The sequence below is a fragment of the Microtus pennsylvanicus genome, chromosome 6 (assembly GCF_037038515.1).
Source record: "Microtus pennsylvanicus isolate mMicPen1 chromosome 6, mMicPen1.hap1, whole genome shotgun sequence".
Classification (NCBI taxonomy): Eukaryota; Metazoa; Chordata; class Mammalia; order Rodentia; family Cricetidae; genus Microtus; species Microtus pennsylvanicus.
The window spans coordinates 3071116-3085940 of NC_134584.1; the positions used below are offsets into that span (position 1 = coordinate 3071116).

A 14825-nucleotide genomic window follows, 5' to 3' on the forward strand; every position below is an offset into this window, starting at 1 on the left:
TACAGGCATGGAAGGACCCTTTGGTGGTGGTATGGAAAACATGGGGCGATTTGGATCTGGGATGAACATGGGCCGAATAAATGGTAAGAATAACATTTCTTCTAGTTGTGTCTTATCTATTCTTTGTAGCTAAGGGCTTCTTGCTGTCCTTTAGACTATAAACCTGCTGTGTATAATTCCCATGTTTTTTTTCTCCACTTAATCACATACTTTTTTATTTTTATTTATTTTTTTAAATACTTATTTATTTATTATATATACAATATTCTGTCTGTGTGTATGTCTGCAGGCCAGAAGAGGGCACCAGACCTCATTACAGATGGTTGTGAGCCACCATGTGGGTTGCTGGGAATTGAACTCAGGACCTTTGGAAGAGCAGGCAATGCTCTTACCCTCTGAGCCATCTCTCCAGCCCCTCACATACTTTTTTAAACTGCTAAAAATGGTAGACTTAGCTAGACCTGGTTCCCTTGAATGTAACTACTGTTGTTCTTTCTGCGGGGTTGGATGCGGGGTTGGAGAGAAAACACGAGACACACGGCGGTCCCACGTGGGTGAACTTTAATGGGAGGGGGTGACGACAGGTGAGGGAAGGGGGTGAAGAGACGAAAGGGAAAGAGGGGCGACTTATGGCGTCCCCCGTTTTTAAAGGGGAATCCAGGTGCGTCTGGGAGAATGTCCTGCTCATGCGTGGCTTTCCATTGAGCTGGAATTTGTAGTCCAGGGGGATGCTGTATTCTCTGCGCATGTGCGGCCTTCTCTCCAAAAGGAACAACAACTACCATATCAGATCCCCTCAGTACTTAAGCAATAAAATTTTCAATTTCCTTACTGCCTACAGCAAACACATAAACAACAGTGGTTATGCTCTGCACACTCTAAAATGTCTTTCAATGACTGGAGAGGACACACAGCTCTTGCACATGATGACAACCTACAGTTAAACTCTGTAGGTTTTGAGTGTTGATGTGCGTGTGCATGTGCACACACAATTTAAGTATATGAGTGCTCTATCTGCATGTAAGACTTTATGCTAGAGAGGGCATCAGATCCCACTATAGATGGTTCTGAGCCACCATGTGATTGCTGGGAATTGAATTCAGTACCTCTGGATGAGGAGCCAGTGCTCTTAACCACTGAACCTCCAGCCCCTGGTGTTTTAAAGGATGCTTTCCAAAACGCCCTTGACTTGGAATGCTGGACATGTTCTTTCTTGATCTCTTTTGCTGATGACTCTCAAGTTGTGGACAGAATCATTTATAAACTCTAGTTATGTAACACATCTTAATATCCCTTACAACCTTGTAATGAATATAACTCTAGTGTTAGAATATTAATGGTGTGTTGATATCACCTTGCTATCCTTGTTTGGTTTACGTAATGTTATGTTCATGAATTCAACCATGGACCTCTCCCCAAGTTTATTCTTTCATAGAGGGTCACAGTATCCCCTAGACACAAATGTTCCTGAGGTCAGAGAAGCAGAGACATAGCGGGAGTGGGTAAATGTATGCTTGATCTGGTCCACTGAGGACTCTTCCACCCCATAACTGCTAGTAGTATACTCTTAACATTTCTGTGGACAAGGCAAACTCCTCCCAGTCAGTGTATCAAGGTATCACACTTGATTGCCTCTGTTATAGAATTTGATTTCTTAATGACATTAGTTACAAGGGAGTGGCGCCTACCTTCCTCCGTCCTAAACACAACTTTAACCTGCTCTTGGGGGTTGTTGTTTGCTCAGTTGATAGGATCTAGGTCATGTTTTGCTAAGTAGAGAAGAGGTTCAGAAATCCTCAGGTAACTTTAGAACACCAAAGCCACACGATGCTGACCACATCAACTTGCTAACTTTTTTACTTGGCCTTCTGTAGACATGACTTTATATAGACAGTTCTGACCTATCGCTTGATCATGTTTGGTAGAATCTTTGTTGTTCTTTTCTAATCAGTGGGATTTTTAGTTGCCTAAGAGTTACTGATGAAGTCACATTAGTTGGGTTTGAACAGAGTAGGAATGGATCCTCGGCTCTATTGAATTAATGAGATCCCATTATTTGAGAAGACAAGAGCTTGTCCAGAATGCATTAGGCCAATATTTTGAGTATGGTGGAGCCACAAGGCATGCGGTGATAAAAGAAATCTCACTACAGGTGTTTCCAAATTTTGGAACAGCTGCTTATATTGGGCGAAGTGGTTCATTCTAATATACTCAGAAAGATTTAAAGCACCTGATTTAATTGCTCGGGCAACCATAACATGTCTGATTTAGATGACTTCCGCATATAAACTAAGATCAGAAGGTCTTGGTGCCAGTATGGTGGTCCAAAAAGCAACCAGTATCCTCCCTATACTTAACGCATTAACCAACACATATATTTTAAAAACAAAGAACAACCAGTGTTGCTATGTTCAGTCCTTCTAAGACTCACATGAGTAGGTATTGTTATTCTCATTTTGTCAGAAATTGGGGCACAGAGAGTAATGTGCCTAAACTCATGTGGCCAGTAAATAGGGATACTATGATGTGGATTCAGCCTGTCTTTAGCCTCTTCCTCATGCCTCCATCCTGCCTTTTAGAATTGCCTCCAGCACAGTGGCAGTCTCATGCTGAGAAACTGGATGTCTTTGCTTTTGAAAATCCTCTGTATGCCAGTGGAAGTTTGATTTCTAATTGCTGGAATGCTGCCGCTACTATTGATAAAGTTTTCCTGGAATGAGAGTAATTAAGAATTTGTGCTTGCATGTTTCTTTATGGTCTGTAGAAAAGTGTCCAAGTAGTGTGGGGCAGACTTGGAGCATCTTGTAAGGTGTTTTTGAGGAGCACACTGTCTGGTTTCCAGAGAACACAGTTATATGTGGCTTTTGTTACCTTTTCTCTGGTACCCTAACATACATAGATGGTGGTGAAGAGATGTAGGATGGCTACACCGTCAGTGATGCAGAGGCAGGTTTATGTTTTCAGTGTGCACCCATACTTGTGTGTGTTTAATAAAAAGTGAAAGAAAAGTCTGTCTGGCTTGATATAATGTTGACTCAGAAGTCATTAGGAAGGATATGTGATTGTTGTTCTAACTGGGGTGTGGTGTACCTTTGGAGTAGATAAAAATGAATGGGGTGGGCCTTGAAGCCTTGCTGAGGTGGTAATAAAGGTTTTGGGAAAGTAAGAGGTTGAGTCCAGCAATTAAGATTTAAGGTGCTGGAGAAATACAATCTGTTCTTACGTGTTCTTAGATGCAGGTATTTGTTGTATCTCCCTTTTTGTCCATTCAACAAAGAACAGAGACTTCCACAGGCAGCATCTAGGTTCTAAGATTTAGACAAACCAAGCTCTGGAGCCATTGAGTTTAGATAAAATGTTTTAAAAGGGGGAAGAAAAGAAACTTAAAAAGAGATGTGGGCATTTTGATTTAATTGATAATCATTATTCAGCCCTTTTGGTCCCATGTACTGATTATTGACATTAAACAGATTCTCAGGCCAGTGAATCATTCTATATAGATAAAGTTGTGGTAATGTTAGTGAGATAACAGAACAACATTTCATAATAAATTTCACTTTTATAAGTAAAATTGGGGCCATAAAAAGACCCTGTTAACACATGGATGATGAAGGCCTCTTCCTGTGTATTAAGGCCTGTGTTAGACTTGACTTTCTTGCCTTCCATCTTCACACTCAAATTGGACACGTTTGAAAAATGAAAAAGACTGATCTATGGGCTTTACCTGGGTTGCTTCAAGCTGTAGTTCCACCTTTGCCCAGAGTCTTTATTAAATTGTTAACAGGTTGGTAAGATGGCTCCACAGGTAAAGGCATTTGCTGCTGAGCGTAATAAACTGAGTTCCATTCTCAGAGTCTATGTGGTAGAAGAAGAAAACTGACTTCCACAAGTTGTTCTATGGTAACTTGCCCATGCACTCACACACACAGTCTAAATAAGTAAATGTGAAAGTATACCTGAGCCTGCTCCATCTCTAGTTGTTTATTTCCTTGAAAAGATCAGGCTGCAAGCTGCTTGCAAGCGAACTTATACACTAAAAGGTACCTACTACTGCACAGCACCAATTTGCCTGGTGTTCCCAAGGGGGAAAGTAATGTTTTTATTTCCCCTCATGTGGGCTTAGAACCCAGTGCCTCATGTATGCCAGGCAAACTTAACACGGATTCATACTCCCCTATCCAATACTACTAACTTTTCTGACAGCCTATCAGTAGAAGAGGAAAGCAAAGTGGTAACACATTTGTATCTTGCATGAGAGAGATGGGCATGTATGTTTGTATGTAAGTATGTATAGGAAAAAAGTAGGCAGTGATAGGAGTCACATAAAAGTTTTTGTTTTTTTGAGTTTATTTTGTGAAGGTGGGTATCTGTGTATGTGTGTACATTATATGTGTGGCTGGTGCCTTTGGAGGTCAGTAGAGAGTGTTGGATCTGCTGGAACTGGAACAGACAGTTGTAAGTCTATGCTGCTAGGAAGCGAATCCAACTCCTCTGCACTTAACCACTGGAGCCATCTCTCCAGCCCCATGAAAGACTATCTTGGGCAGGTATCCACTGTGGTTGGCCTTTCCCCCCCACAGCTTCTGCATGTTTTAATACATTGTAAAGGATGACAGATAGCTCACAGCAGTATTAATAGTGCTGTAAGGTCAAATGGATAGAAGTTTGTATCCAGACACATTTCTCCATTTAGTTTGCCTTGGCCTTGTACTTAACAGCATGTGACTTTGGCAGTTACTAAGGGATTTGAGCCTCGATTTCTTTATGTAGAGGAAGTGGTGGTTGCGAGTATTGGTGAGATAACAGCTTTTGGTTAATGTGTGTTAGTGCCTAGTAGATGGTACCAAAGTCTGCTCTATATAAGAGACTTCTCTGTAGCCTGCCTTTGAGTCAGTAGTTTGTTGATGAGTGTACCCACTGTGTACTTGTGGCAGAAGTTGTAGATTAGTCCTCAGAATAAGGTAGGTCATTTGTGTGCAGTGCCTCCCATCTTTTAAGGACTAAGGGTAAGTGGGCAGTTTCCTATAGAAGAGCTTTAGTCATTGACTTCATGTAACTTATTTGTCAGTAACTCTTAATATTTAAAGCATATGATGTTACTAGGAAGGTCTAGGATAATATTTTTTTTCCACAGAGATGGAGTATGGTATATGTGAAAGAAACTTTACCAGAAATGAGACTGCCTTGGAGTTTTGGAGAACCCCTTAACAGGGGAAATGGATAAGAAGGTTCCATGGGCTCCATGTTGGCAGTGTCCACTTTTGGGCATACACGTAGGTTGTGGAGGCCCAGCTCATCCCAATATCATGAATTCTTTTCCCAGGCAAACTGCCAATTTTTGTGTCCGGTTGGTATTAGTTGTGTTCTTAAAAATGTTTAAAGACCCTAGGAAGATTGTCTTCAAATACCTAATTCAGGTAAACATCCCAGCTCTACAGTTTGTCTTTATTAATTGTAGTTTATATGTATAGGTGTTTACCTGCATGTTCCACTTTCATTCCTGGTACCTAAGGAAGCCAGAGGCAGTGTCAGATCCCTTGGAACTGGAGTTACAGAGTGTGAGATGCCTTGTGGGTGCTGGGAATTGAACCCATGGGACCTCTGGAAAAACAACCAGTGATCTTAACCACTGAGCCATCTCTTCATCCCATAAATGGTTTTCTTAAGTCTAATCTAACTTGGTTGCTAATGAAGATAGATGCACATATTAACTTTGACTTTATATATGTGAATCTGCAAAGGTGTGGGGGACTAGAGAGAGAAGAAAGAGGCTTTAAAGGATGTATATGAGAGTGAAAGGGTTTTAGCATCCTAGGGAGGGAGAGTTGAGGAAGAGGTCAAGCAAAACCTAGTAGGTATAAAAATGGATAAGGAAATCCCTGCTTGGTTTGTTAATAAAGAATAGAATAAAGGCATCTACATTTGAAAAAGGTGAAACGGTTTTACTTTTTCTTGGTTGCTCTGAGTATCTGACTAGGAAGATTACTTTTCTTATTGCCACTGTTTCTATGTCTAGAATTGTCCTGTATTAAAGATAATGTTTTAAAACACTGTCTTGGTGCCATGTCTGTGACCAAAAGAAAACAACATGATGTTATGTTCAGAATCTTCCATCATTTTGCAGTTCTGTTGCCTGCCTCACCTATGTGACAAGCGTGTCAACCTTTCCTATCCTGAGGTGGTCTGTGAGGGTACTTCTCATGGCAACAGGAAATTTGTCCTGTCCTGATGGAAACATTATCTGCAGGCCTTACTGCCCCTTGATAGCCCTGCTACTGTGCCACCCCCTTTTTTTTTTGACTGATATTTATTCTTTGAATTCCCTGTGCAACACAAAGGAATAGAACAGTCTATACCAAATAAAATAGTTAATTTGTATTTTCAGAGTAATAGCATTCATTGGTTTGGAGTTTGTTCTGGTTTCTTTGTGTGTTTTTTTTGTTGTTGTTTATTGTTGTTCTTTTGTTCGTTTCTCTCACCTCCTGCACAGTCTCTTATATCATGGCAGTGAGTAGATATTTCACTTCTTTGTGCAAGCAGCTGTTTTTCATGCTTCAAAAATGTATCTGTGGCTGTTGACCTTGGGATAGGATGCACTTGAAGAGATGATAGCTATAAAAGGCCAGTAGTCTAATGAGGAAGTGTGTGAGAGTATTGTTCCCAGGCCCTTCGCAGCTCTATCAACAGCACATGAAATATGCTAAGACCTAGAAAGGATTATCGTGGACAGCCAGTGGATAAGCTCTGCCCAAAGCAACAGTGTAGGGAGACAGGGCAAAGGAACAATTGAAGCTGACAACTGGAGACCCAGAGCTTTGGCACAGGCAACTGCTGTGCCAGTAAACAGGGCATTTACATATATATTGGTTTGGAGAGAAGTTATAGGGAATAGTTAGTGAAGCACCCACTTACAGAATGTCTGTAGAAAGAGTTTGAATGTTTCAACTTCTTAAATATGTGGTTTAGTGGTGTAAAGCTCTCATAGGGAATAGGTTGATATATTAGGATCTTGGGTGCCATGGAAGAATGAACTGTGTACTTGCCAACAGACAGGAACCACCTTGTCTCTCTCTGTACTTTACCAACCTTCCTCCCACGTGTTTGGAATACAAGAAACAAACAGCGATGGGCTAGCTTTTCATTTGTGGTTACAGGGATAATGGTACAAGATGTGCTTAAGGACCAGAAAAATTAAGTACATTTTCGCACATTGCAAAAGACAGGGGGGAAATGTAAGTTTTTTTTTCCTTTTCAAATATTTTCTTTTATTATATGATGTACAGGTTAAAATTGCCTACCTTGAAAAATACAGAAAGGGTAATAAAGTAGGTAACTTTCTCCTTGCCTGTTTTTATAGATATGCTTTATCAGATGTGAAAATGGCTACTTTTGCAAAACAATAAATAGAACACAACTGTGGAATGCAAGGACCAACCCAAAAGACCAGAAGCTTTGGCTTTATAAATATTTAGCCTTTTGTCTATTTGAAATTTTTTTTTAAAAAAAAAAACTTTTCTTTTTAATTTTTTTTTCAAGGCAGGGTTTCTCTTTGTGTAGTCCTGGAACTTGCTCTGTAGACCAGGTTGGCCTTGAGCTTAATGAGATCCATCTGCCTTCAGAGTGGGACCAAAGGCACGCGCCACCACCGCCTAGCCACATACCAGTTTCTAAGCCTACAAATCTCTGCTGTTTAAACAAAAACTGTCAACAGATTTTTAGTTCCCAGGAAGTTCCATCAGTTCTTGTCACACTTTGATGGAATAATAATAGTCATGATTATGATGGTGGTCAGTTCTATATCAGTAGCTCCATGGAAGCTAATTAAATGTGATCATTTCCCCAGATTTCCTTATGATCTGGTGACCTCAGATGCACATACAAGGACAGTGAGCAAAACTTCTGTTGTTTTTTTTTTTTTGTTTGTTTGTTTTTTTGTTTTTCGAGACAGGGCTTCTCTGTAGCGTTGGTGCCTTTCCTGGAACTAGCTCTTGTAGACCAGGCTGGCCTCGAACTCACGGAGAGCTGGGATTAAAGGTGTGTGCCACCACCACCCAGCTGTTGTAGGCATTCTTAGTGTCAGTATTTTGCTGTGAACCCTACACATGTCCTGAAATGAGTCTCAGGTATCTTATGTTGCAAAGTTGAACATTTCCAGATGAATACTGACCCTCAATATAGATCTTCCATTTTCTGTGCATTTTGTTGCCCATGAGGTAATGTTGGTTTCCAGTTGCAATGGGGAAATCACGTGTAACAACAGTACTTAAATATCCAATGTAATACAGATTATTCATCACAAAAGCTTGTAACCATCTCCATCTGAGAGACACAGGGTACCTTGAACACAACAGAAGCCATGGCAGGATCTTGACTTGTTTTGAAGGCCATGTTCTTCCTGGTTTTGGACTATGATATTGGCAGAAGCACCTAACTTTTGAGGGGATGCTGTCCTGCCTTTTCTGGTAGGCAGGCCTCTGCTTTATTCTTGCTATTCCAACACAGATGGACCAGTGTATAATGTCCTTGAATAACACAGCATCACAGGCTTTCCCTTCTGACTGAATTCACTTTTTGTTCCCAAAAGTAGTTCAGGAATATCTTCCGTCTACCAGGCACTGTGGACCTGGATTCACAGCTCAGACACCTTCTCAAAGCTGGGATGAAGTGGGCAGCCAATTAGGCACCCACAACATGCATGCCGTAGTTTTTCCACATGTCTAGAAGGCTAGTCATTCCACTTCTTCATCAGCAGTCAGGGTGGTACACTCAAATAATCTTCTCCCAGTACCTTGCAAATACTGTCCATACTTTCGTGCATCCTGCAAAAATGACCACAGTGACTTCCCTTACCTCTGCTCTTTTTGGTTTTTTGAGACAGGGTTTCTCTGCAGCTTTTGGAGTCTGTCCTGAAACTAGCTCTTGTAGACCAGGCTGGCCTCGAACTCACAGAGATCCGCCTGCCTCTGCCCTCCCGAGTGCTGGGATTAAAGGTGTGCGTCACCACTTCCCAGCACCTCTACTCTCTTATAAACACTACATAGTAGTAGGTGTTCCCCAACTAAAGGGAGATGGCAGAGTCTCTAGTGACAGTGGTCTTTAGGAGTGACAGAGGTTACAATGGGTAGGGGTTCCTTCTGTGCTGTCAGATGCCTACCATTGGCAAGGATGCTCTTAAGATTGCTATGGCCACAAGCCCACAGAAAACGCATCTGCTTCTGCACATCATTCCAGAAAGGTTTTTCTGTGTCTCACTGCAAACAATTCTGACAGTTGGGAAGTCCTGTGATTGATGGTTAAAGACCTATTTTCTGCTTGTAGCTCTGTTCTCACATGATAGAAGCTAAAACTTTAATTTCTGAGGAGGATATTAATGATAGTAGCAGACTTTAAGGAGGCTTGGGTGTTTTCTTGATGGGACAGGGAAATAATTCTCCTGTGTCTTTGTCAGTATCACATTCTGCTTGCTCCTTGAGTACTGATGGTTCTCACTTCCTGGTTCTATACAACTACAGCCTCAATTTATTTTGTGGTGCAGAAAAGGGTGAATCTGTGCAGGCAGGCTTCAGGCTTCTGAGCAGAAGACATAGAAAGGCCTTGGTTTCCTGCTCACTGGGAAAGCCTCAATACTAAGTGTCTAGAACACCTCTAGAAAACTGCTGCTGAGCAAGGGTTGAGGGCCCTCTTCTCCTGTCTTTGAGTTTAGCTCATTAACGCACATCACCTCTCTGCTGGACGGATTTGCAGGCACCCCTGCAAACTGGCCTGACTCTGAAGCTATAAGGAGCCCTAGCATTGTGGCTTTCCTGTTTTCTGTAAACTGATTTTGTTTATGTGTGTTTCTTAAACCCCTTTCCTTTTCTTTAAAAAAGAATAAAAACAAAAAGCTATTATGCTTCTAGAATATAATAGGAAGGTTTCTGTTACAGAAAAATTTGACTAATTATTTTTTCTTCCTGATTTCCTTAGAAATCCTAAGTAATGCACTGAAGAGAGGAGAGATCATTGCAAAGCAGGGAGGAGGTAGGAATCACTTAGCTTGATATTCTGATTGTGTTGTTGTTGTTGTTATTGTTAGAACAGGCATTTAATGGGGACTCATTAATCATGTGTGGCAAAACATGGGCTCTGATACAGATTACCTAGGGTAGGAGCAATCGCTGCCTTCCATAGCTGTGTGGCTTGTGGTAAGTGACAATACCTATGTTTGTAGTGCTCGGCTTTAAAATGGGGGAATAATAGGTTTCACCTCAGAAGCTTGTAAAAGAGCCAGTGCATGTAAAAACTTTTAAAACTGAAAAGTGTACCACCTAATACATGATAAATGCTTGTTGAAACACATTTGTTTCATTAGAGTCAAGGAATGAATATCTATAGGACCAGTGTACATTGATGAATATTGCAAATATTTTGGTATATGTTGTTACATGATAGTTTTATGAGCACTTAGAATAAGTACCATTTTTTTAAAAAGATGGAAGTGTGTATGTGTATATATAGAAATGTGCACATGAGTACAGGTGCCAGTAGACACTAGAGGCAGGGAACTGTAGGTGGTTGTGAGATGTGTGGTGCTGGGAACTGAATAAACTCTGAGCTAGCTCTCCAGCCCTAACTGTACCTTTTAAGTCCCCCCCCCCCCTTTTTTTTTCCCTCCAGCCTTCAAGTTTGGCCTTCCTTTGGTAGCCCACTTGCCAGGCATTTCTATGGGAGCTCTGTTTAGGTCTTTTCTGATTTGCTTCTGTTGGCATGGGGCTGCCAGCACAATTGCTAGCCCTGATATGTCAAGCCAGAACCTGTTTTCCTCTTGCAATGTGAAAAAGTTACTTTCTAAGCTATTTCTATTGTGAAACACTAACAGTCTTGAAGTTGTGCTTGGGGTGTGTGTGTGTGTGTGTGTGTGTGTGTGTGTGTGTGTGTGTGTGTGCGCGCGCGCGCTGCATTTTACCACAGAAGTGGGCACAGAGAAGTCAGTTGACTTGTGCCAGGCCATATAACTTTAGAGTTACAGACTGTTATAAAAATTGCTGATTGTTCTCTTATTGAACCTCCCCCTCCCCAGCAAAGTTTCTCTAGCTTTGTAACCTATCCTGGAACTAGCTCTTATAGACCAGGCTAGCCTTGAACTCACAGATCTGCCTCCCAAGTGCTGGGATTAAAGGCACGTGCCACCATCACCCAGCTTGAATTTTACATTTTGGGTCAGTAGTAGGCTAACCATCGGCTAGACTGCTGTGTTGAGTGGTGGTAGGCACTACGAAATTTCGGTTTTGAGCTCTGCATGGTGAAGTGATGGGTCAGAGCTTGGATAGAGCCAGAACTTCCCTGTCCAGGGTTGCAAGCACCATGGTTGAGTGTCATTGTGCACTGGTCACTGACCCTTGGCCTCTTCAGTAATCGACCCTGCCTTGCTGTCAGCATCTTTCTTCCAAAGCCAATGAGATAAATATACACGAGCTGTCAATTTCTCGCACAGAAGGAAAGGTCCCAGGAAATGACCAGTTTGTGTGCATGTGTACACGAACTTTACCTTCTGCTTACATGGCTGTGTAATCACTGTGCCCTGGAAGCGCTAAGGAAATGCAGCCAGACTAGCTGTCAGCAGGGTATCTTAAGAGGAACAAGTTGAAAGAGGATAAAGGTTGTAAGTGGCTTTGGATTGTCTCCATGTAACTTACCAGTTGCCATGAGTTACCGAGTATGAAGTTTTGTGTGCTTCTTTGAGAGGGTTTCTCAATGTCTGCTGATGAGGAAACTAAAAAGTTTTCAGGAATTGATGTGTGACTCAGGTTTGTCATAGGTACCAGCATGGAGATAAAGTTGTTTTTTTGTTTGTTTGGTTGGTTTTTGTTATTTTGTCTTTTTTTTTTTTAAACCCCCTCTTGAGGCAGGGTTTTTTTCTGTGGTGTAGCCTTGGCTGCCCTGAAACTCAGTTTGTAGACCAAGTCAGCCTCTGCCTCCCCATTGTTGTTTAACTGGTATGTCACCACCACCCAGTGAGGGTGAGCTTTTATTACTTAAATTTTATTGTGAAATTTGTACCTGTGCTATGGAGTGGAAAGGATGATTGTGGAGATCTTGTTGCTAACATTGGGTTTTCTTAATAATAAATTATTTTGAGCATGACTTCCTGATTTGTGGTTGAACTTGGGATCTGAAGTGCCCAGCCAGGCATGCATTGGTATATGAATGCCTACACAAGTCCCTGACTTCCGCTTGTACTTTTTATTCCTGTTTCAGGTGGAGCTGGAGGCAGTGTCCCTGGGATCGAGAGGATGGGCCCTGGCATTGACCGCATTGGCGGTGCTGGCATGGAGCGCATGGGCGCAGGCCTAGGCCATGGCATGGATCGAGTGGGCTCTGAGATTGAGCGTATGGGCCTGGTCATGGACCGCATGGGCTCAGTTGAGCGCATGGGCTCTGGCATTGAGCGCATGGGCCCACTAGGTCTTGACCACATGGCCTCCAGTATTGAGCGCATGGGCCAGACCATGGAGCGCATTGGCTCTGGCGTGGAGCGCATGGGTGCCGGCATGGGCTTTGGCCTAGAGCGAATGGCCGCGCCCATTGACCGAGTGGGCCAGACCATTGAGCGTATGGGCTCTGGTGTCGAGCGCATGGGCCCAGCCATTGAGCGTATGGGCCTGAGCATGGATCGCATGGTGCCCACAGGCATGGGGGCCGGCCTGGAGCGCATGGGCCCTGTGATGGATCGTATGGCCACCGGCCTGGAGCGCATGGGCGCCAACAACCTGGAGCGCATGGGCCTGGAGCGCATGGGAGCCAACAGTTTGGAGCGTATGGGCCTGGAGCGAATGGGCGCCAACAGCCTGGAGCGAATGGGCCCTGCTATGGGCCCGACATTGGGCGCTGGCATTGAGCGAATGGGCCTGGCCATGGGTGGCGCTGGAGGTGCTAGCTTTGACCGAGCCATTGAGATGGAGCGGGGCAACTTTGGAGGAAGCTTCGCAGGTTCCTTTGGCGGAGCTGGAGGCCATGCACCTGGAGTAGCCAGGAAGGCTTGCCAGATATTTGTGAGAAATGTAAGTGGTTCTTCAGGAGCCCCTCAGTGTTGTTGTGAGTGAGTGGTGGGGAGATGAGTGGGCTGAGGGATGTCTGCTGAAGGGAGAACCGGGTAGCGTGGTGAATATGACTTGTCCATCCCCAAAACCGAACTGGAGGTTGAGGGTTTACAGAAGAAATAGTCCCAGGGCCCGGCATGATGGCCCATTCTTTTAATTCCTGCACTCTGGAGATAAAGGTTAGGTGGCTCTCTGTGAGATCCAGGTTAACTAGAGCTGCCAAGTGAGACCTGTCTCTAAAACACAAAGAAACAAAATTATAGTAGTCTGGCATTTGCCTAGGATGTATGGGTCAGTAGAGTAGACTGGGCTCTAAAGGTTTGTGGTTTCTGATTCCCTTGGCTTGAGGGACACTTTAGTCTTGGCACAGTGATTCAGAGAAAGGTGGTTGTGATAGAATTACATTTTGTCACTGGATTGTGGGTTGCCCACTTAGCTCTTAGGATATACCCATAAGCTAGAGATTTGTTTTCTTCTCTGCTGATTTTCATAAAGAAGTCAGCCTGCCTTTCTGTGATGAGAAGTGGAGATTGTTTTGGAATTGGGGGTACTACTGGGGATGGGTCCTGGCATTGACCCCATTGGCATGGAGCACATGGGTGCTCTAGGCAAATCACTCTGTACCTAAGCTACACCCCCAGCCCATGGAAACTTTCAAATCATAATCTTGTATCTATTGTGATGTCTGTACACTGAGACTTGGTTGCATCACAGATTAGTCTGCTCTTTTTTCCTCAGCTCCCATTTGATTTTACATGGAAGATGCTAAAAGACAAATTCAACGAATGTGGTAAGTGTCTGTCTGAGAAAGACTGTCCATGTGCACTTCTGTGTTGTGGCTTGTTGGTGATGCTTTTGAGTTGTAGCAGTGCAGCTTCCTTCCTAGCCTTAGCCACTGTCCATGGGCTCTCGAGTGTCCATGGCCTTGCCATTGTTCTGCCTCTGCAGCTATTTAGGCAGGTGTTGGGTGTCCTGGTATGTGTCATGCCATGTGTTCATTTCATCCGTGCTGTTCTTCTCTAGTTAGTTTGTGAGACAGCCTCTCTGTCTCTGCTACAACTTAAGCTGGATTTGAGTTCATGATTCTTTTCCCTCTCAGGCCTTCCATGTTCTGAAACTACAGGCAAATGCCACCACTGTTTTCTCAGTTTCTGAGAGAAGGCAGTAAGAGTCAGAAAAGCCATCTTCCTAAAATCACAGACTTATAAGAAGCAAAAACAAAAGAAGTAAATCCAAGACAAGTTGCTTTCCCCCATGAAGCCCAGAGTACACATATGCTCAGCAGTTGTAGGTCTGGTCTGGGCACACAGTATAGACTGAAAGTCTCTGGATTCATAGGCACACCTAGGCAACCTTTCTGGAAAGCTTCCTTGGTGACCACGATGTGGTCTTCCCTTACCATTGCATGTTCTCAGTTAAAAGCTCAATCAGAACACCTGTTTCTTGTTTCCTCATTCAGAAATGGCTCAGCATTCAGAAGTAGTGCTTTCCCCTGGTTCTTTAGTGTAAGCTGGAGAGTCAAAGCCCACCTTCTTGTCTGGTTCTTTGATTCTCTCCATTGCAAATTTCACATCAGTCATTATTATAACTAGATATTCCAAAAGCTCAGATTGGAACGTGCCACTCTCCCCACCTCTGAGAAAATGCAAACTCAAAATCTTCTGGAAACTTACCTCCCTACTGCCCTTGAACTTGCCAGAAGATTACCTTCGCCTTTCCCTACTTTTTTGTCCTTCCCTTTTTTCC

At 43.1% G+C, this 14825-nt stretch overlaps 1 protein-coding gene across 4 annotated transcripts in view; it reads left to right on the forward strand.

Moving 5' to 3' along the window:
- The window catches only part of Hnrnpm (heterogeneous nuclear ribonucleoprotein M), a 46937-nt gene that overhangs the window by 30457 nt on the left and 1655 nt on the right, over positions 1 to 14825 (forward strand). For 3 of the 4 annotated variants that reach the window (XM_075975656.1, XM_075975655.1, XM_075975654.1), the window contains 4 exons: positions 6 to 83; positions 9967 to 10020; positions 12238 to 13040; positions 13818 to 13869. In XM_075975656.1, coding sequence (XP_075831771.1) covers positions 6 to 83; positions 9967 to 10020; positions 12238 to 13040; positions 13818 to 13869 — 987 coding nt within the window. The remainder of the gene's footprint in view (positions 1 to 5; positions 84 to 9966; positions 10021 to 12237; positions 13041 to 13817; positions 13870 to 14825) is intronic. The other variant, XM_075975653.1, reaches the window with a different exon arrangement.